Source organism: Manis pentadactyla, chromosome 11 (genome assembly GCF_030020395.1).
Source record: "Manis pentadactyla isolate mManPen7 chromosome 11, mManPen7.hap1, whole genome shotgun sequence".
Lineage (NCBI taxonomy): Eukaryota > Metazoa > Chordata > Mammalia > Pholidota > Manidae > Manis > Manis pentadactyla.
Window position 1 is genome coordinate 3294393 of NC_080029.1, and position 22907 is coordinate 3317299.

The 22907-nt window shown below is 44.3% G+C and overlaps 1 protein-coding gene across 7 annotated transcripts in view; it reads right to left on the reverse strand.

The window, feature by feature from the left end:
* TECPR2 (tectonin beta-propeller repeat containing 2) overlaps window positions 1-22907 on the reverse strand; it is a 103358-nt gene that overhangs the window by 4748 nt on the left and 75703 nt on the right. For 6 of the 7 annotated variants that reach the window (XM_057488128.1, XM_057488125.1, XM_057488126.1 and 3 more), the window contains 2 exons: window positions 18655-18803; window positions 85-226 (listed from right to left, as the gene is read on the reverse strand). In XM_057488128.1, the coding sequence (XP_057344111.1) occupies window positions 85-226; window positions 18655-18803 (291 nt within the window). Of the gene's footprint in view, window positions 1-84; window positions 227-18654; window positions 18804-22907 lie in introns of those variants that run through there. The other variant, XM_057488130.1, reaches the window with a different exon arrangement.

The window sequence follows — 22907 nt, forward strand, 5'->3', positions numbered from 1 at the left end:
GCAGGCTGCCCACAGTGCCCTGTGATCACAGCGCTTGGCCGGCCCGTGTGAGGGGACAGCCACCAAGTGCTTGACTGTTTCTACCTGGCACATGCTCCCAGTCAGTCCCCACTGGCATCTCCTCGGTGATCCCAGCTCGGACGTGCACATTCCACCTGCTGTCGAGCGCCCACAGCATCTGGTCATTGGGGCTGGAACAGACGCTCACCAACGTGACCCCGGCAGGCTGGAAGCAGGAAGGAGGTGGGGAGCATGTTATTTTTGGAAGGCAGGGACAGAAGGTTCAGAGACCTGAAGTCAGCAGGTGTAGCAGCCCTGGTCAGCCAGACACAGGAGCCAGCAGGCGTGCGGGCCTGGTGGGGAGCAGAGTGGACGAACCAGGTCCAGTTGCACGTCCTCGGGTGCCCTCTGAGGGCAGCTATCTGCGCACCACCAGACTCACACCGAGGGACCGCCCACCAAACAAGAGGCTCGTGCGTCCTGAGGGGCTGCGAGGTGGAGATGGGCCAGGTGCTGAGAAGAAGGGGGCACCGTGAGAGGCACCCAGGGCTCCTGGGCGGGGAGGAGGCTGCTGGGAAGGGCAGTGACAGCAGCCCGTGCCCATGCCCCGTCTGGTGGCAGGTGCTGTGGGGGAGCGGAGGGAAGGCCAGCTCTGGGAAACACTTGCTTAAGGATCGGGGGAGGGTCCGGCCTCTTGGGGTCCTCGCAAGCGCAGTCGCAGGCACACGTGCTGGGCTTGTGCTTGAAGAGAAAGCAGCATTAACGGTGGGTGAGTGAGGGTGAAGTGTCTAGGGAACTTTTATTGAAATAGGCCTGTGAGTTTTCTGTTGGTCCAAAGTTTTTCCAAAATAAAGTTTAACTTTGAAAATTACAAAAATGAAAACCACAAAAAGTGCTGTTGGGGTCGTGAGTGCCACACCAGGGTCACGGCGGGGAGCGCGGGGTGTGAGAACCGGCCTCAGGGGTGCCGTCGGGGGCAGGTACTGGGTGCACTGGGTGCTGGCTGCTGGGCCTCCCCCCATGCCCACAGCCACCCTCTTCAGCTCCACTCCCATAAATACCGGGCCAGGACAAGGGCGAGGCTGGCTGTGCAGGGCTGCCATGAGTGGCCCCAGAAGCCGGCACCAGCAGGTGAGGAGGCCAGCAACCCTGCCCAGCCTGAGACGGGAAGGTGCCGTTCTACCTGGTCCCGTGAGAGGCACGCTAGGTCCCGGGTTCTAGAGCCGGGCACAGGCCTGGCCCTCAGTGGCCTCAGGACCAAGGCAGCTACTGAGAATGAGGGCCCCACTTAACCCCTGCTGTCTCCAGCGATGTCCTTGCCCTCTGTGAGCCCTCTCCTGGTGTCCATCTGGAGACGCCCACCTGGCTTGGCCCACGCCCACCCCAGTGCCCTGACGTCCAAGGGGAGGACTCCTCCTGTCTGCCCCTTGGGCAGGTGATGTCCCTGGCTGAGTTGGTTTTGCACTCCTGTGGGGGGCTAACAGTGGCTGCCCCAGCCTTGTGAGAAGCAGGTGTGGAAACCTGGGCCAGAGCCAGCCTCCCGGGGTGGGCGCAATGGCGCTCACTGCTCCTACTCCTTGGCCAGCCTTGCCCACACTCGACATCCTCTGGTTTACTGTCCACGTCTAACAGGATGAGAGGCAGCCCCTCCAATGTCTTGTTTGCTGTCCACTGACCAGCTTCACTTTGCCCCAGGGTTGCCCACCCCCTGGCCAGACAAGGCCTTGATGTCGGTGAGGGCAGCACTGTCTTAGAGGGGGCCAAGCCTCTGGTCACTGGCAGTACTGGAAAGTGACCAAAACTTTAAGGTCTGGCTGTCCACCCCCAACTGACCAGCAACCAACAAATGCTGTCTGTTCTTCTGGACCCACAGTCGTTCCGCCTGTTCCCAGGCCCTGCCTTCTTGGTCTGCCTCGACTGGACCCAGGTCTGTCACTCAGCCACCAAGGCTCTCTGTCGTCTCCTCTTCCTGGCCTCCAAGCTCTCAGATCAGCTGCCTCCTGGACACCTCACTGGGGCCACAACCATTTGTTTGATAGACACTGAGCACCTCCAACATGCCAGGCCCTGTGCTTGGCTGGGAAAACCTCAACTGCAAACAAACCACACGTTGACCCTCGGGAGCTTGCATTCTCCTGGGAGGGTCAGGTGAGGTGCAGACACACCAGCCACCCCGGTTAACAGGAGGGGGACAGGCTGGGGATCAGTAAGGAGGCAGGCTGGCTGGAGCCCAGAGAGCGAGAGATCAGGGAGGCTGGAGGGCTGTGGGACCAAGGCAGGAAGCCAGGCTTAGGGAAGAAGTGGGATTTTGTGCTGAGTGAGGTGGGAAGCCACTAGACGGTTCTGAACAGAAGTGCCATAGCAGACACAGGCAGCCGTGAGGACAGGCCCCAGGGAGGCCTGAGCAGAGCAGAGGCCCCATCCTGGAAGCTGGTATGATAACTCGGGTGAGGACGGCTTGGCCCGGGCGGTGCTGGAGGACTGGAGAGGTGACTCGAAGGCAAGCGCAGGGGATCTGCGGGAAGACCAGCAGTCACAGGCGGGGATGCCCTGCTGGACCAGCAGTCATGGGGCGGGGGTGCCCTGCTGGATCCTGGACCCCTTCAGAGCAGGCACTCAGAACACTTTGGTTGACAAATGCAAACACGAGCACAAGGAGCAGGGGGCCAGAGAGTGCAGAGGCCTCGAGCTGGTGTTCTTTTCCAAAGGAAAAAAACAACTGCTTGCCCAGTTGGTGGGCAGGGGGTTACATTGCTGTCGGCCCTCTCAGTTGAGGGGCCTGATCTGCCCACCAGCTGAGCCTGCCGGGGGCTCATGCTGTGCGAGGTCACGACACAAAGCCTGCAGGGGCAGGACAGGCCAGGCAGCACTGGACATAGGCGGGCATTATTTTGCATTAGGTCAGACATAGTGAAAATCATTGGAACTAAAAGCAATGACTTCATCATCTTCCTCTGGAGAAGAAGGTTGCTTACAGGCCCCAGGGTAATTCCCTGTGAGCAAGAGCAAGAGGTCCTGGGAGCGGGGAATCCTGCTCTGCCTGTTCACGTAAACTAAGCAGTAACAGGTTCCACCTGGTTAACCCACAGCAATGCTACACACTGGCTTGTTACCTTGAGTTGACTCATTAGCAGCCTCACTGGGTCTCTGCTGTATTTATTTTATGAATTTAGATTTTTTTTTTAACTGTCACCACTGGATTTGTTCTTTTGTTTGCTTCACTTTCTGAAATGCACTGATAAGGATATGCGCCCCCACTAGAATAGACTACACTCTTCTCAGGCCTTCCTCTGAGAGCAAAGGAGAAGCAACAAGCCCAGGCCCGCTGGTTTACTGCCACCACTGTGCAGGGGGGACTCTCGCACCCTCCCCTCCACGCATCTGCCCACTCATGCCTCCTGCGCCCACCTATCCACCCACCCAAAATTTACTTGAGCATCTGTAGGCCAGGCACTATGCCAGGTGCTAGGGGTCAATTTTTGAGACTCTTGGACTTTAAAATCTTATGAGAGACACATCGCTAACTGTCACACAAAGAAATATGAGACTGCGATAGGTGAGAGCCGCGAAGGCGAAGAACGAGGTACTCTGAGAGCTGGGAGCTAGGCCAGGTCGGAGGAGGCTGCCCCAGCCGGGAGCCAGGAGGAGGGCAGAGAAGAGCGTGCCAGCAGAGGGAGAGCACAGTAGGGGAGAGGCGTGAGGCGCGAGGGGCTGGCGCCAGGCAGTGCCACAAAGGCATGTCCCCTTGGTGAGTTGTGGCGGGTCTGCTGGGCACTAGGACTGAGCCTGAAGGTGCTCAGAGAGAGGGGTTTGGAAAGGGAGCTGAGGGTAGATGGTAAGAGGCATGAGGCAGCATACAAGGGGCTGCCCAGCTGGACTGAGGACCCAGTGGCAGTCAGATGGGCAGCCTGTCCTGACCTTTGGGAGGAGAGGGGTTTGTTGGATGCGGTATGGAAAAGACAGGCACCTGCCCAGGGTGATAAGGCAGCAAAGGGTTCCCCTAGTGGCCCAGGAAACACTGCTTCACAAATGTCAACTGGAACAAATCCCAGTGGTCAAGGAAGGGCCAAAACACCTCGAGGTGGTGTCCAGAAGACTACACACTCACAGGCCATTTTCAAACTAGGAAACTTGTCCTTGCTGAACCCAGAGGGAAGGTGAGTAAGATCAGGTCCAGTGGTTCTTAAAGCTATCAAGTCCCCGGGACTCAAGTGGGAGATGTGTTAAGATGGCACATTCCGGGCCCAGGGCAGCCCTTCCACACCAGACTTTGGGGCTGGGGCCCAGAGATGACGTTTAAAACAAGCATCCCAGGCGATTGTGATCCCGGCCGTCTGTGGACCACCTTCTGAGCGATGCCCTACACTTCTGTCAAACGGGCGCGGCAGTGCCGCCCAAAGCCGCCTGCAGCTCTCTGTGCAGCCCCCGCCAAAGTTCTGGCTGGTCTTTCTGCAGAAATGGGAAAGCTGATCCTGAAACTCATGCGGAGTTGGAAGGGACTCTGAATAGCCAAAACAATATTGAAAAAGAACAAATTTGGAAGACTCACAACTCTCTACTTCAAAACTCTTTTGAAGTATAGTCATCAAATAGTGTGGTACCGGCATAAAGACAGACATAAAATCAGTGGAATAGAACTGAGAGCTCAGAAATAAATCCATACAGCCAAGTGATTTTTGAGAAGGCTGCCAAGATCTCCATGAGAAAAGAACAGCCTTATCAACAAGTGATGCTGGAACACCTGGAATTCCACACGCAAGTAAATGACGCTGGACCCTTACCTCACACCATATACAAAATTAACTTGAACAGACCAAAATTAAATGTAAGAACTAAATGTGGCAATCATTTCTTGGATATGATACTAAAGGCACAAGCAGTGGAAGAGGAAAGATAAACTGGACTTCATTAGAATTGAAAACTTTTGTATCAAAGGACACTATATAAAGAAAAAGGAAAGACAACCAGAGATTGGGAAAGTATTTGCAAATTACGTATCTGATAAGAGTCTAGTATCCTGAATAAAGAACTCCAAAAACAAAATGACAAACGACCCAAATAAAAAATGGGCAGAGAACCTGGACAGACGTTTCTCCAAAGATAAGATACAAATGGCCAACAACCATATGAAAAGACGTCAATATCAACAGTTACTGAGGGAAACACAGCTCAAAAATGCAATCAGACACCACCTCACATGCACTAGGGTGACTAGAAAAAAGAAAATGGAAAATAACAGCTAATTAGAGAATAAAAACTGTCTTGTATTACTGATGGGAATGTAAAATGGTGTAGCCACTGTGGAAAACAATTTGGCACGAACCATTAAACAGTTGGCACAGAAGGTTAAACACAATTACCATATGACCTAACCCCCCCCCCTCCTAGATAGATACAAAATAACTGGAACAGATGTTCAAACAAAAACTATACCAAAATTCACATCAATACTCTTCACAATAACGAGAAGGTGGAAACAACCCAACTGTTCAACAAAGATGAGATAAACAAGCTGTGGTCCATCCACACGATGGAGTATTGTTTAGTCATAAAAAGGAACGACACACTGAGACTGAGATGCAGAAGAGGAGAGCTAACACAGAAGGCTGCCTACTGTATGATCCCATCTGTGTGGACTGTCCAGAGGGGGAAACACATTCCAAGGGAAGGCAGAGGAGTGGATGCTGTGGGCTGGGGGAGGCAGGAATGGAGACTGACTGCTGCTGGGTACGGGGTTTCCTGAAACCTAATGCAAATGCTCTGGAACTCGATAGTGGTGAAGGTTACACAACACTGTCAATGTACTAAATGCCACTAATGGCACACTTTATGCTATGCGTATTTCACCATCGTTTTTTTTTAAAGAAAAAGTTAGCAAGCCTGACAGTGTACTACTGTTTGCAAGATGTTATCTTTGGGGGAAACTGGGTGAAGGACACATCTTGTCTCTAGTATCTCTTACAAATGCATGTGAATCTGCAATTATCTCAATTAGAGAATTGAGATAATTGCAGATCATTTCAATTAAAAAAAAAAGTTGGCAGCCTCAAATTTTGGCTTATTCATATTCAAAACTTCATAAAAATGAAAAGATAACAATAAGAGTTGCAAGTGTAAAATGGAGTAAATAAAGAGTTGAAGATTTAAAAATTAGTTGGAAATGCTAAAAAATTATGTATAGTCTTGGTGTGCTTCCAAAGGCTGTGAAGGGGTGAGTGTGCGCATGTGTGTGTGTGAACACACAAACTCCTGCTTATTTATTTTTTATTATTTTTCTTTTGTTATCATTAATATACAATCACATGAGCAACACTGTGGTTACTAGATTCCCCCCATTCTCAAGTCCCCACCACATACCCCATTACAGTCACTGTCCATTAGTGTAGTAAGATGCTGCAGAATCACTACTTGTCTTCTCTGTGCTACAGTGTCTTCCACGTGACCCCCCTCCATGTTATGTGTGCTAATTGTAATGCCCCTTATTCCCCTTCTCCCTCCCTTCCCACCCACCCTCCCCAGTCCCTTTCCCTTTGGCAACTGTTAGTCCATTCTTGGGTTCTGTGAGTCTGCTGCTGTTTTGTTCCTTCAGTTTTTGCTTTGTTCTTATGCTTCACAGATTAGTGAAATCATTTGGTACTTGTCTTTCTCTGCCTGGCTAATTTCACTAAGCAAAATACCCTCTAGCTCCATCCATGCTGTTGCAAATGTTGCCCCCTGCCAATTGTTGCAATTTGTTTTCTTCTTATGGCTGAATAATATTCCATCCATTCATTTACTGATGGACACTTAGGTTGCTTCCATTTCTTGGCTATTGTAAATAGTGCTGTGATAAACATAGGGGTGCATATGTCTTTTTGAAACTGCACTCCTGCATTCTTAGGGTAAATTCCTAGGAGTAGAATTCCTGGGTCAAATGGTATTTCTATTTTGAGTTTTTTGAGGAACCTCCATACTGCTTTCCACAATGGTTGAACTAATTTACATTCCCACCAGCAGTGTAGGAGGGATCCCCTTTCTCCACATACTTGGTCAACATTTGTTGTTTGTCTTTTGGATGTTGGCCATCCTAACTGGCGTGAGGTGATATCTCATTGTGGTTTTAATTTGCATTTTAATTAGCGATGTGGAGCATCTTTTCATCTGTCTGTTGGCCATTTGAATTTCTTCTTTGGAGAAGTGTCTGTTCAGATCCTCCACCCATTTTTTAATCAGGTTATATTTTGGGTGTTGAGGTGTGTGAATTCTTCATATATTTTGGATGTTAACCCCTATCAGATAAGTGATTTACAAATATATTCTCCCATATTGTAGGATGCTTTATTGTTCTGCTGTTGATGTCCTTTGCTGTACAGAAGCTTTCTAGTTTGATTTTTCCCATTTGCTCATTTTTGCTTTTGTTTCCCTTGCCCAAGGAGACGTGTTCAGGATAAAGTTGCTCATGTTTATATTTAAGATTTTTGCCTGTGTTTTCTTTTATGAGTTTTATGGTTTCATGACTTACATTCAGGTCTTTAATCCATTTTGGGTTCACTTTTGTGTATGGAATTAAGACTATAATCTGGTTTCATTCTCTTGCATGTAGCTGTCCAGTTTTGCCAACATCATTTGTTGAAGAGGCTATTTTCACCCCACTGTATGTCCATGGCTCCTTTACTGTATATTAATTGGCCGTATATGTTTGGGTTTATATCTGGGCTCTCTATTCTGTTCCATTGATCTATAGGTCTGTTCTTGTGCCAGTACAAAATTTTCTTGATTACTGTGGCTTTGTAGTAGAGCTTGAAGTTAGGCAGTGTAATCCCCCCAGCTTTGTTCTTCCTTCTCAGGATTGCTTGGGCTATTCAGGGTCTTTTGTGGTTCCATATGAATTTTAGAGCTATTTGTTTCAGTTTGTTGAAGAATGCTGTTGGTATTTTGATAGGGATTGTACTGAATCTATAGATTGCTTTAGGCAGGATGGCTATTTTGATAATATTAATTCTTCTTATCCGTGATCATGGGAGCCATTTGTTAGTGTCCTCTTTAATTTCTCTGAGTGTCTTGTAGTTTTCAGGGTATAGGTCTTTCACCTCCATGGTTAGGTTTATTCCTAGGTATTTTATTCTTTTTGATGCAATTGTAAATGGAGTTGTTTTCATGATTTCTCTTTCTGGTAGTTCATTGTTAGTATATAGGAATGCAACAGATGTCTGTGTGTTAATTTTGTATCCTGCAACTTTGCTGAATTCAGTTATTAGTTCTAGTAGTTTTTTGGTGGATTCTTTAGGGTTTATGTACAATATCATGTCATCTGCAAACAGTGACAGTTTAACTTCTTCCTTGCCAATCTAGATGCCTTTTATTTCTTTGTGTTGTCTGATTGCCGTGGCTAGGACCTCCAGTACATGTTGAATTAAAGTGGGGAGAGTGGGCATCCTTGTCTTGCTCCCGATTTTAAAGGAAAAGCTTTCAGTTTTTCACTATTACATATGACATTGGCTGTGGGTTTGTCACATACAGACTTTATTATGTTGAGGTACTTGCCTTCTATACCCATTTTGTCAAACATTTTTCAGCATCTTTTGAGATAATCATATGATTTTTGTCGTTTTTGTTGATGTGGTGGATGATGACTGATTCTCGAATAATATACCATCCTTGCATCCCTGGAATAAATCCCACTTGGTTATGGGTCTTTTGTATAGCTCTATTTTTCTATTTAAGTACTCTACTTTTCTACAAAATCTTTCTCTCCAGCTTCTAGAACATAAAGGTAAAGTTGTAACAACTGTTCACAACTATTCTAATGCCCAGCCTATGAATTTTGTCATCTATATAATTTCTAGGTCAGCTTCTATTAATGGATTTACCTCCCTTCATTAAAGGTGGTATTTTCCTGTTTCTTTGCTTGTCTACTAAGTTCTGACTAGATACAGGACATTGTGAACTTTACCTTGTTGGTGCTGGGTATTTTTGTAATTTATAAATATTTTTGAGTTTTTTTCTGAGATGCTTGTTAAGTTACTTAGAAACAGTTTGATCGTTCTAGGTCTTGCTTTTAAGCTTTGATTACCAGAGCCAGAGTTACATTTAGAATAGGGCTGACTTTAACCCATAACTGAGGCAAAATGCTCTTGGGCATATGACTAAATTATGGACGCATATCCCTTAGGAGGTTTCCCACCCTGACTGGTATGATCAGAAACTATTTCTGGCCCTCTCTGAGCTCCCAGGAATGTTCCTTCTAATTCTCTCAGGTGGTTCTTTGGCTTTGGGCAGTTCCCCACACACACGTGCTGTTCTGCACTCAGCTCTCGCCTTGTGGGGGGACCCTCTGCTGATATCTGGTATTTTATCTGTGAGTTCCTGCCTCCTTGGCCTCTCTGGATCCCAGCCCTATCCCTTCAAGTCAGGAAGCAGGCTGGGCTCTGCTAGTCTCTGTCTAGGGTCTCCCTTCCTGTGCTTGTGATCAATGACTCCAGGGTTCACCTCATGTATTTCCTGTTTCCCAGGGATCACTGTCCTTTGCTGTATGTCCAATGTCTTGAAAACCACTGTTTTATATATTTTGTCTGGATTTTTAGTTGTTTCAGGGAGGAGGGTAAATCTGGTTCCTGTTACTCTGTTTTGGTTGGAGGCAGAAGGCAATTTGATTGGTCTAAAGCTTCAGATTTCATGTCCAAGGTGACCCCTACTGTGTGTGAGGACTGGGTGAGGTATCTTACATATACTATCTATTTTAACCTCACAGGGCTAATTATGCCAGCTGTTAGTCTTGCTAGAAGAAGAGCATATGAAAGAGACAATAGTCTGGAGAATGAGCAAAGAGAATGGTTTCCTGAGATGGAATCTACGGGTGAAGAGGCTGTGAAGACTGTTGAAATGACAACAAAGGATTTATAATATCACATAAACTTATTTATAAGGCAGCAGCAGAGTTTGAGAGGATTGACTCCAATTTTGAAACAAGTTCCACTGTGGGTAAAACACCATCAAACATCACCACATGCTACAGAGAAATCATTCATGAAAGGAAAAGTCAATGTGGCAAATGTCACTGTTGTCTTATTTTAAGAAATGACTACAGCCACCCCAGCCTTCAGCACCCAGCACCCTGATCAGTCAGTAGCCGTCAGCACTGAGGTGAGACCCTCCACCACAAAAAGATTATGACACTTATAATTAAAGCTCAGATGGTAGTCAGCATAATTTTTTTAGCAATAAAGTACTTTTAAATTTAAGGTATCTACTTTTTTTTAGACGTAATGCTATTGCACACTTTATAGACTACAGTATAGTGTAAACTTGACTTTCATATCCACTAGAAAACCAAAAAATTAATCGGACTCCCTTTACTGCAATATTTGTTTTATTGGGACCGAGCCCGCAATATATCTGAAGTATGTCTATACAAAATCTTTCCTTCTAAGAGCAGAGATGTTCAGTGGAAATTTTAGGAAAATTCCACTCGCTGCCCAAATGAAGCCCCCAGTCCTGTGACCCAGGCCAGCAATGCTCTGTGGCTGCTGGGACCTGGCCCACAACCCAATATGGAGCGTGGTCCTGTGCTGACACTCACTCAAGACACTCTGCTTGAATGCTGAGCAGGTACTGGTGACTGCCACTAACTAGCTGGTCAGGGCCACCCCCATTTCCTCCCCAAACCCCAGGAGCATGGGGTACTTCTGCGTCATCTGCATTTGCTTAGTAAAGACAAAGCCAAGAAAGACAGAAAGAGTGAGAGGCAAGCTCCAGACTCAGAGCAATTCTCCTTACAATACCAGCCAGAACACAATTTCAAATGGCCTTTCAAAGTGTGTCCTTGGTTATTTATAACAACTGTCATCATGATAATTTGCTAAGTGAACTCTTCACCAACACAGAGCCACATCTGCTTCATTTGCCACCCACAGGCAACAGAACACAGCCAAGTTTTCACAGTTATAAATAGTGTAACAACCAACAGCTTTGGGAATATTTCTGATTATCTCCTAAGACTGATTCTGGCTAGTAGATTACTCAGTTATGAGCTACTTATTCCATAAGTAATATAAATTCATTGCAAGATATTCAGAAAATAGAGGTAAACTAAATAAAAAAATTAGCCACAATAGTCAAAATCACCCAGACATAACTACTGTTATCATTTTGGGGGATATCCTTACGGGCTATTTCAATGTATACATACCTTTTTTACACAAAAATAGAACCTTCAAACATGTTTCATAACTTATGTTTTAGTACTGTGAGTTTTAATGTACTGGAAGCATTTCTCCATGGGAATAAAAATTCTTCTGTGAAGGGATGTGTAAGAGTTGTAGCAGATTCCACAGTATGAATACATCATGACTTAACTCAGCCCTCACAGGAAATCCTTGGGTACACCCTTCTTAAGGAGCAGAGACCTCCCAGACATTAACCATATAGCTAGCAATGTTTTTTCTTTCTCTTACAAAAGAGATTCCGTCTGCTGCCCTGGCACGTGAAGCGCTGCCCTCCCTGCTGGTCAGGTCACTCCTCCAGCTGTGGGGAGCGCGTGCTATGTTGGGGAAACTCCTGTTCAGGTAGGAGGCTGATCTGCTGTGTGGTATTGCTCTCTAGGGCACAAAGAGGGCTCCCAAATGACGGGAGAGAGATCTGGTGTAATTGTCCCCAAGGCCCAGCATTGTTATTTCGGGAGGGAAGACAAGGTGTCAGAACACCCCACAGCTCCTGCAAGCAGTGCTCAGCTGTACCCACAAGCTTGGCTCTGGGGTGTGGGCATACGCCTCCTGACGTCTTTGTACCCTGGCATGAGCAACCTGTGCCAGGCGAGGGGTGCCACCAGAGGGTGGACAGAGCAAGAGTGACAGCGAGGACCGCCTGGAGCTGCCTTACCAGGGGCAATGCCAGTAAACATTCCTTTCTCTGCCCCGTCTGGGCCCTGCGGGTGGCATTTCATTTGACCCATCAGTGAAAGGCCAGCGCAGGCTGGGCAGCAGGGGGGTGGGGGAGGTCTCCTCTAGGAAAGCCTCCCTGTCCTCTGGTGTGAACTTTTCTAAAGATCTTGACTTATAAAGTTACGTCAAGTGGTCTCCCCACGGGCAGTATCTGTGATCATGGCATTCTCACAGGTATTATCTGCTATCATGCTCGTGTATTTATGTTTTCCTTGTTCATATAGCTAAAAATACCTAAAGCAGCTGAATTGGAAATAATTTTTAAAATGTTAGTGTGGCCATTTGCCAGTCACATTTGTCTTGGTTTCCCAAATTTCTCTTTTTTAGGCAAAGCTGTAGTCCAGGTAGAGTAAACGAGCCCTAGCGAGCAGAGGGGGCAGGCCCACATAAGAAGAGTCGGCTGGGGGCCCACTGCCCCCTCTCTCACTCAGGCCCACAGCTCCCACAGTACTGTGAAAACCATGTTATCCCTGTGCGTGCTTTAGAGCTGCCTCTCACATGGCCAGAAAATTCTCTCACTGAAGCTGCAAACTCCAAAAAAAAGATAAACACAACTATAAATATTTTCTCCAAATCTGTCCATATGTTAGCAATTCTGAGAACTGAGTCATTTGTTTTGAGTACTTTGTTAAAACTTCACCCCAAAACCACTACCGGAGGGAGGCTTTACCAGAGAAGAGAATAGGAAACAGAAATAGAGAAACTGCTGCCAATTTAAAAAGACTGTTGTTGCTTCACTTCACTGGGCCCTTCAGCATCTACTACCTGCTTCCATTTGTGTCAAGTGCCAACACATCCTACAGGTAGACCAACAAGCTCAAGTTGAAAAATAAAATGAAGCAGAAAAGAGGTCAATTATGATCAAAACATGTAACTCCCATTTACATTCTAATACTTGGATTCCGCTACATCGTCCTGACTTTCTAAATCATTTTAATGCAGCCTCATCTCCCCTCCCTCTGCTAGACTCATCTAAGGATGCTCTGCAATTTTTAGATTTGGGTAGGCTTTATCCTAAAACACTATGCGTGAGGTTGCTGAGCCTGCAGCACGCAGCTCCACCTCCTCATCTCACATCTCATGGGGCTCCATCTTGGCTCCTGCAGTCGGTGTCCTGGCCCAGGCCTTGGTCCTCAGCACCAAGTTGGCGTGACACACACCCAGACTGTAGCTCTGCCCCTGCTAGCTATACGGTCGCCAGCACCTTTCAGATCCTCTCTGAGCTAGGTGTTCTTAAATGGGGACAGCAATAATCACTTACTGGGATGCTGTGAGGATGGGATGGGAAGATGTGCTGAAAGCACTTAGCCTGACACAAGGTGAGTGCCTGCAGTCCTGCCTGATCTCAGGACCTACGTGGTCAGCCCCAGCTTCTCAGGACGCACAGACTCCCCACAGAGCATGCTAGCATGGCGGGCTGGGGCCTGAGGTCAGGCTCAGTCACTTACCAGGTTGTGGTGCTGGACAGTCATTCAACTGTCCTAAGTAACATGCTTCCTCTGTTGAGAACCACTCCTGACTTCTGCCTCCTGGGGTACAGACAGAACTATGGACAGGGCAGTGCTTGGCAAGAAGAGTATAAAGGTCTGTGCAAATACTAAGCCTGATTTTTTTCCCACAGGAACCAATTTGAAAAGCATTTTGTATCTACAAATTCCACAGCTAAGTGAATTTCTTCTATAGCACACTAAATGCTAACTGACCAAGAAAATGTGGTTATATTCAGCAAAACTACTTGAAAAATAGTTCAAAAGCTCACTTAGCAATAACTTCATTCAGAGAACAGCTTTGAGGCCCTTTCACGTGAATTTGTTCTATTTGGCCATTTTCCTGGGCAAAGCTGTTGATCACTACAGGCAACAGAGTACTCCAAGTAATGCTTTCTTTCCCCAATCTTGGCTTTGCTTCTGAGAGGTTATTCTAAAATCTAAATGGAAGAGAAAGGAAGAGGCATTTGCGGTTTCACACAGTCTTCATTGTAACTCTATGGCTGAGCTGCAATTCAGCCAGGTGCCCAGTGGTCCGATGTGCAGTGGGCCATGCACATTCAGAGGTTACACTGGCTGGGCCCCATGGCTGCTCGCTGCTTACTGCCTGGCCCCACTCTCCTGTTTCCTTGCCTTTGGCTCGACGGGACGAGGCTGAAGCCAGGCACACACATGCTCCAGTCCACTCAACAACACCCTTGCCGCCATCATCTGGCTGACCGCACTCTTCCACTCAGCAGCCCTTTACTGCCCACAAATGGCACCACCCTGCATCCCTGCAAGCCTTTCCAGTCTATGGTCACTGTGGCTCTTCTACAGGTGCGTGATAAATGTGACAAACACTGCTTGGAGCTATCAGAGGAACATCACTACTGAGCAAAGCACCATGCATGAGCAAGTGTGGAAGAATAAAGATTAGAGTGAAAAGAGATGAACCAGGGAATAGAAAAACAATAAAGAAAAGTCAACAAACCTAAAGATTTTTTTTAGAGATCAACAAAACTGACAAACTTGACTAGACTAAGAAAAAAAGATAAGATTTGAATTACCATAATCAGAAATGAAAGGGCATAACCACTGACCTTACAGAAATAAAGGATTATAAGGTAATGCTATGAACAACTGCATACCAAATTAGTATGCATACCATTAATTCATATGAAATGAATTAATTCCTAGAAAGACAAACTACTCAAAGTGAATCAATAAGAAACAGGAAATTCTGAATAGACCTATCACAAGTAAAGAGAATGAATAATTTAAAAATATCCACAAAGAAAAGCCCAGGTTTTTACTGGTGAATTCTAACAAATGCTTAAAGAATATTAGACCAATCCTTCAGAAATTCTTCCAAGAAAACAGAAGAGGAGGAAACACTTCTCAATTCATCCTAAGAGGCCAGCATTACCAACACCAAAACCCAATACATTACAAGAAAAGAAAACAGAAGATCAATTTCCCTTATGAATATGAACCCCAAAATCTTTAATGAAATAATAGCAAACCAATCCAGCATAGATAAAGGATTATATATCATGGCCAAGCAGAACTTAAAAAGGAAAGGCAGTTCAAAATACAAAAGTTAATCAATATAATTAATACATCATATTTAAAAGGGAAAACCCACATGATTATCTCAAAAGGTGTAGGAAAAGATGTAGATGTTGACAAAATCCAATATTGCTTCATGACAAAAACATTAAGCAAACTAGGAATAGAAGGGAACCTTCTCAATCTGAAAAGGACATCTAGAAAAAACACAAAGATAATATCATTATTTAATGGTGAGAGACTAGATGCTTTCCCCCTAAGATCAGGAACAAGACAAGGAAGTCCCACCACTTCTATTCAACAATGTACAGGGGATTCTGGTCAAGGCAATAAAGCCAGAAAAAAGAAATAAAAGACATTCCATATAGGAAAGGAAGAAATAAAATTATCTCTGTAGATTCCATGATCTTGTAAAAAGGAAATCCTAAGGAATCTACAAAAAAGTTATTAGAACTAATAAACAAGTTTAGTAAGGTTTCCAGATACAAGCTCAAAACACAAAAATCTATACCAGCAGTCAGCATGGAGAATACAGCCAATGATTCTGTAACATCTTTCTATCTTGACAGATAGTAACTGCACTAATTGGAGTGAGGATTTAATAATGTGGGTAACTGTTGAACCACTATGTTGTATACTTGAAATCAATATAAGAATGTCTATCAACTATAATTCAATTAAAAATTTTAAAAAACACATTGAAGGAAAAACACCCTCCCTCACCATTCCATCCCTGACAGGTATCCTGGTCCTGAGTAACCCTCCACCAAGAAGGCCAGATGAGCTGATGAGGCCTTTCTCCAAATTAGTGGTGGATTTCCTGGGCTTTGCCTACCTGATAAGAGAGGCTGAAGCCCCACCACACCAAAAAACAAAACAAAACAAAACCCAAACCTCTACTAGCAATGAATAATCTGAAAACACAACTAGGAAAACATTCATTTACAACAGCATCATAAAGCATCAAATGATTTAGGAATAAATTTAACAAAATAAGCAAAAAAACATATACTCTGAAAACCATGAAAAACTATTGAAAGAAATTAAAGAAGACCTACATAAATGGAAAGACATCCCATGTTCATGGATCGGAAGACAATACTGTTAAGGTGCCAGTACTTCCCCAACTGATCTATAGATTCAACACAGTTGCCATCAAAATCCCAGTTGTTTTTTTGCAGAGATTGATAAACTTATCCTAAAATTCATATGGATATGTAAAGGACCTAGAGTAGCCAAAACGATCTTGAAAAATAAAATCACTGCCTGATTTCAAAATATACAACAAAGTTAACTAATCAGGACAGTATGCTATTGGCATAACGACAGACATATACATCACTGAATAGATTTAAGAGTCCAGTAATAAATCTTCACGTTTATGCTCACTTGATTCTGACAAAGCTGTCAAGACATTTCAATGGGGGAAGAATAGTCTTTTCGAAAAACAGTGCTCGTATAATTGGATACCCATGTGTAAAAGAATGAATTTGGCTACTTACCTCATATTATATATAAAAATTAACTGAAAATAAATCAAACACCTAAATGTATGAGTTAGACTTCTAGAAGAGAACACAAATGTAAATCTTTGTGATCTCGGATTATGCAACAGTTCTTAGATATGACACCAAAAGCATGAGCAACAAAAGAAAAAATACGTAGGTTGGACTTCATCAAAATATAAAACTTACATGCATCAAAGGATACCACAATGGAAGTGAAAAGATAATCCACAGAATGGAAGAAAGTGTAAATCATGTAACTGGTAAGGATCTAGTATCAGAATACATAAAGAACTCCTATAACTCAACAATAAAAAGACACATAACCCAATTAAAAAATGAGCAAAGGATATAATATGCAGTTCTCCAAAGATATGCAAATGCCAATAAGCATATGAAAGGATGATCAGCATCATTAGTCATTAGGGAAATGCAAATCAAAGCCACAATGAGATACCATTTCACACCTATTACAATGGCTAAAATAAAAAATATTGGGCAAGAACATTTTTTTGGTGAGGATGTGGAGAAGCTGGAATACTCATTCATTCCTAGTGGAATGTAAAATGATGAAGCCATTGTGGAACACAGTTCAGCAGTTCCTTAAAACTTTAAACACAAACCATCACATAACCCTGCAATTACATCTAAAGGTAAATACCCAGAGAGTTGAAAACACACGTTCACACAAAGACTCATCATGAATCTTCAAGCAGCATTATTCACAGCAGTCAAACAGTAAGAACAACCCACATGTCCATCATCAAAAGGTGGTCCATCCATACAATGGAGTACTATTCAGTCATAAAAAGGGATGAAGTACTGATGCAATGTTACAATATGAATGAACTTTGAAAACACAATACTGAGTGAAATAAGGCAGACATGAAAGGCCACGTGTTGTATGGCTGCATCTATATGAAATGGGCAAATCCAGAAGACACAATGTATAGAAATAAAAGTAGGTTAATGGCTACCAGGGGTGAGAGGGGTGTGGATTCCAGGAGAAAAGGGAGTGACTAGTAATGAGCACTGTGTTTCTTTTTGGTGTAATGAACAAGTTATGGAAACATATAATAGTGACTGTTACACAACTTAGTGAATATACTAAAACCCTGGAATTATCTACTGTAAAAGGGTAAATTATAATTCTTAGAAGAAATAACATAAAGATGTTGGAAAAAAAATAGGAAGATGTTGACAATGATGTACCACAGGACTCAGGCAGCACAAGGTGCCTTGTGCAGAGATAATATAAAAGAACAATAATAATAATATGTAAGAACAATAATGAAACTAACTACATGTTGGCTTGCCTTTCAACATCACCATGCACCCACAGTGCTCAGCCCAGCCACAGATGCCCAAAATGTAGATGGTCATGAACATAGGCATTTACCCAAATCAGGAAACCCTTGATTTCCTTCCTGTCTCCATTTAAGCATTTTTTGGTTCAAGGTTTAACCCACTCCTGCCCCACTGCCTCTGTACATGGCAATTTCAGGTTTTTCCAACAAAATCACAAAACAGGGACTAGCAGTAGTTGGAGCAGATAACTCATTAAATCACAGCCCCTCATTCTAAATTTTAACAAAAATACATGTAGCAGAGCAACCAGGCCTGTTAGGTCTTTAAGAGTAACAGCACACTAAAATCAGACTTCTGCTCCTGAGCTGAATGGTGAAGCAGTCAAGAGAAAGAGAAACATTTACAGCACATGGTGAACTGAGATGGCAGGAGAGGGAGAAGAAGGGAGGGCAGATGGGAAGTAGAATGTCTAACAAACCTGCAAAGCTGCTCACAAAAGGCTGAGAATAGATTATCTCTATAAGATATTCAGTGCCTTTTACTTTCTTCTCCATAGTTTTGGGTATTGTTTGATTAAAAAAAAAAAGTGTTCATCTTGTAGAAAGTTAGAAACACAGTATTTTTATTTTGAAAGAGAAAAAGCTTTGTGTTGGCTCAGATCATCCTTAACAAGCTGTTTAGCTTTAAACTCCACAAATCTCAAATTCCACGACTGGGATGCCAATGAATGATCATGTGCTGACTCGGGGCAAGTCTCATTCCCCAGACGCACGCCTCTGCCCACACATGCTGGGAATCCTACATAGGAAGGTGTGGTCCTTTTCAAGATTGTAACAGTTTCTGTCCTACTGAGGAGCAAGTTGGTATCAGTTAACTTTTGCTTACCTGGATAGGTGGCTCAATCATTATCCAGGCCGGGAGCATCAGACTGGGGTTTAGAGGCTGGGTCCCTACTCGGAAGTATACCCCACCCCTGGAATCGCAGGCCCAGACGTGCTGATTTCCACATGCCAAGCTCGTCAGCTTTATAGCGCCTGTGGACAAATAAAGGAAAAGCACACACACTAATTGCTTTTGCAAAATGACTCACCTTTCATTTAATCTATGAACTTTGATTTTACATTTCAAAGAGAGATGAGGCTGCACTGGTAGTTGAACTCTGCCATCTGAGAACATCACAGCACAGAGGGCCACCTGCCAGGCACCCTAAGATAGCCCTCTGGCCCCACGGGCAAAGAGGCTCAGAGGCCGTCAGCCCAGGGACTGATGTCTCAGTGTGGGGGCCCTCCTTCACTTCATCAGGTGCGTGACTATTACCAGCAAATTCTTGACCTGGGGAGAGGGAACTCCTCTTTACTGGTGATTGTGATCCTAATTAGAATTAAGATTAACCAACTAAGACTGTCAGTCTTCATTTTTCTTTTTACATTTCTTCCTGCTGATTAATTGATTTTAAGAGGAAAGAAAATGGGAGGAGCCTGTAAGAGAAATTACATTTGATTGTCTAGCTGGCAAAAACAGCAACAGCCCCTAGGCAGTCACTGAGCGGCCGCAGCAGGATGGGTTCTCAGCTGTGTCTTTCACATCCTTATTTCAGCCTTGCAACAGTGCTGTGCTGCCGTTGTCCCAGTGCAGATGAAGGCCATGGGGACTCAGACAGGAAGGCATCTGCCCAAGATCCCACAGGGGGAATGCGGCGGCCGGCCTGACTCCACGCCATCAGCTGCCTCTGACCTCTCGGGGCCCAGGGCATGCTCAGATCTTCCACATGCAGGTCAGTCAGTTCTGACAAATGAATACACTGTCAAGTTACAGTACACTTTTATCACCCCAGAGAGTTCCCTCAGGCCTGCGTCAACCCCCTGCGCCCCGAGGCAGCCTTCTGATCTCCATCACTGCAGACCAGTTCAGTGCGGCCAGACGTCCGCTGGATTGCAGGGTCACAGCATGCACTCTCGGCGGTCAGCTCCTCACGTAGGTGAGACTCCTCCACAGAGTGGCCTGTGTATTGCTGAGTATTATTCCACTGATGTAAATGCCGGTTTATCCATTCACCTGGTGATGGGCATTTGGGCCAGTTCACTTTTTTTTTTAATTGAAGTATCACTGATATACAATCTTATATTGGTTTCAAGTATACGACTCAGTAGTTTACCTGCTACCCATATTATTAAATCCTCAGCCCCACTAGTGCAGTAACTGTCTGTCAACATAGGAAGATGTTACAGCATCATTGGCTAAATTCTCCATGCTGTACTTCCATCCCCATCATCAAATTGAAGGATGATTGAGATTTTTGTGCCCCTTTATCCTTTTCATGCTCCCCACCCACCCACCCCAAACTCTCCCCCATGGTTACCACCAGTCACTTCTCAGTGTCTATGAGTCGTGTTATTTTGTACATTTTGTTTTTTTATAGTCCACAAATAAATGAAATAATATGGCATTTATCTTTCTCCACCTGGCTTATTTCACTTAGCATAATACCCTCTAGCTCCATCCACGTTGTTGCAAATGGCAGGATTTCTTTCTTTTTTAATGGCTGAGTAATATTCTACTATGTATATAAGTACATCTTCTTTATCCATTCATCTACTGATGAATACAGGTTGCTTCCATATCCTGGCTATTGTAAATGATGTGGCAATAAGCACAGGGGTGAATATATCTTTTCAAATCAGAGATTTTGTTTTCTTTGGGTAAATTCTGAAGACCAGCTCACTTCTTGCAACCAGGAGTAAAGCTGCTATAATCAATCTTGCAGAAGACTTTTTGTGGACTTGTGCTGTTTTCCTCGGATAATACCTGGGAGTGGAGCTGTGGGCCAGCTGCTGGGTAGCTGTGTGCTACCACTTGGCATGCTCACAGGTAGTGTACACGATGGCCATGCCCTCACCAGCATCCAGTTGGGCACCTCTCTCCTGTCAGCCATCCTAGTGGGTGTGAAGTCCTATCTTGTCATGGTTTGAATTTGCACTTCCCTGATAACTAATGATGTAGAAAATCTTTTAACATGCTGATGGGGCATTGATATACCTTCTTTTGTGAAGGGCCTGCTCAAATCTTTGGCCCATTTTTCAAGTTAAATGGCTTGTCTTTTGTTGACTGAGTTAAAGGAGTTCTTGTATATTCTGTGACAAGTCTTCTGTCAGATATATATATATGTATTGGGAATCTTTCCTCTCATTTGTGGCTTGTCCATTCATTTTCTTCAGGGTCTGTGATGAGATTTCAGTTTTGACTGGTCGCTTTGACTGTAAAGCAGGGAGAAGGCAGTGCAGCTACATGTGTACTGAGGCCACTTCACAGTTGTCACTGGCATCAGATGACAGCCCATGTGTCTGCCCCAGAACACTCAGGCACGGATCCTGCTATGGGGAAATCTTGTCACATGCCTGCAGTTATGCTACCAGCTTAAAAGTATTAACTCACCACCTTACAAAAAATTCTCTGTATTATTTTATGCAATCACTGAAGATGATGATTTCTCTTATACTGAGATTAACTTTACTTCCTTCCTTAACCTCATAGAAAGTCTTACCAGAGAGCTCAAGTACACTCCCTAGAGCTCTAACATGACATATTGAGACTTGTACCAGTCACAGTAAAGTATCCTCAGCAGTAAATTCCAGAAATAGCTGAGAAACAAATGCTAATTTAAAAATGCTAATTAAAAACCGATTTTATGTTAGAGTCTTCAATCTGCCCTAATAGGAACCAGAGGCAGTAGCTGATCCTGGGAAGAGTTACATGGTGACAAAAACACACTGGGTCAGCGTCTCAGAATGAGCAGTGAGTAACAGCACCGTCAACAGAACATGGGGCTTGTATTACAAGGGAACATTCTTTCAGAATGAATACAAAAGGCTGCTAGAATACAGACTTCAGTGTATAAGCCAGCTTATTCTAAAGTCAAAAGACAGGTCAAAGAAGAGAGCGTTTAGTCGAGAACTGTACTGCAGACTACCTCCAGGGGTCTCCTGGGCTGCCCGAGGGCAGAAGGTTTATGAGACCATTCCAAAGAGAAGGTGCTGCGCCGGCGGCAGAGGCTACTGCCCTCCCCAAACACGCCATGGCTCCCCTGTCACTGGTCGGGACAATGGGCTGTGAGCTGAAGCCATCTGTCACTTCTGAACTGATCAGCTGTCCCCTACTGCAGTGACCATGATGGGGGAGACAGTACTGCAGCGGGATCGAGAAGCAGCCCCCCAGGGGACAAGGATCCTAAAAGACTGGCAGGACAGGAAAGCAACGTTCACTGTGTCAAGCTCCTGGAATCCGGGGCTTGTTAGGACGCAGTTGTCAGCCTGACTAAGAGACATGCTCCAATTTTCCTGCCTTTCTCAGCTTTGCTTTTCTCTCCCATTAAAAAAAAAAAGTCTTAACTGCTTTATTCAACAAAGCAGACATTTCCCCTTTACGATTACTTTTAAACATATATTTTAAAACAAAAAATGGCATTTATTTGGTGTTTTACTATTTATAAAACAGCTTTTTACATAAAATAATCCTACTTGTTACCTAAAGGCAAAAACTGACACTGAGTATTTATTACTTCATTAAATGCTGTGATCAGATGAATTAAAAATTACAAAGTGCATTAGTTTGATAAACATTCCAATGCTTCACATAATACACATTTATGTGTAGTGGGAGATGAAGTATTATGAGCATCTTAAATATTTGCTAAATGATGCAAATTTTCTTCCAAAAATTAGGATTGCACTAAGTCACCAAGTTTCACATTCGGTCTCTATAACTGGGTTCAGTGGCCAATTGATTTGAGAATTCTATTTTAATCTCAAAGCAGCAATTGACTTGGCAATTTGCATAAAAGCAGAAAACAGTGATGCTAGGTTTTAAAAAAGAAATTAAAGGTAGAAATCATGTTCATGACTTGATACTTTGTTGAAGTCATCCTTGACATTGCAATTTCTGCTTTCAGTGTGAAGACTGGTGACATTCTAGACTTTACAGTGACTTGGTGCTGTCCAAGGTCAAAGTCGGCACCAGGAAGTCCAGATCATGTTATGAGGCACCAGAAAGAGAGGCTTTCACTGTTTATTTTTCAATGTCAGAACATCTGTAAAGAAGAGGCTAGGGCTGAAGAGAAGACGACAGATAAACCACCTCTCTGA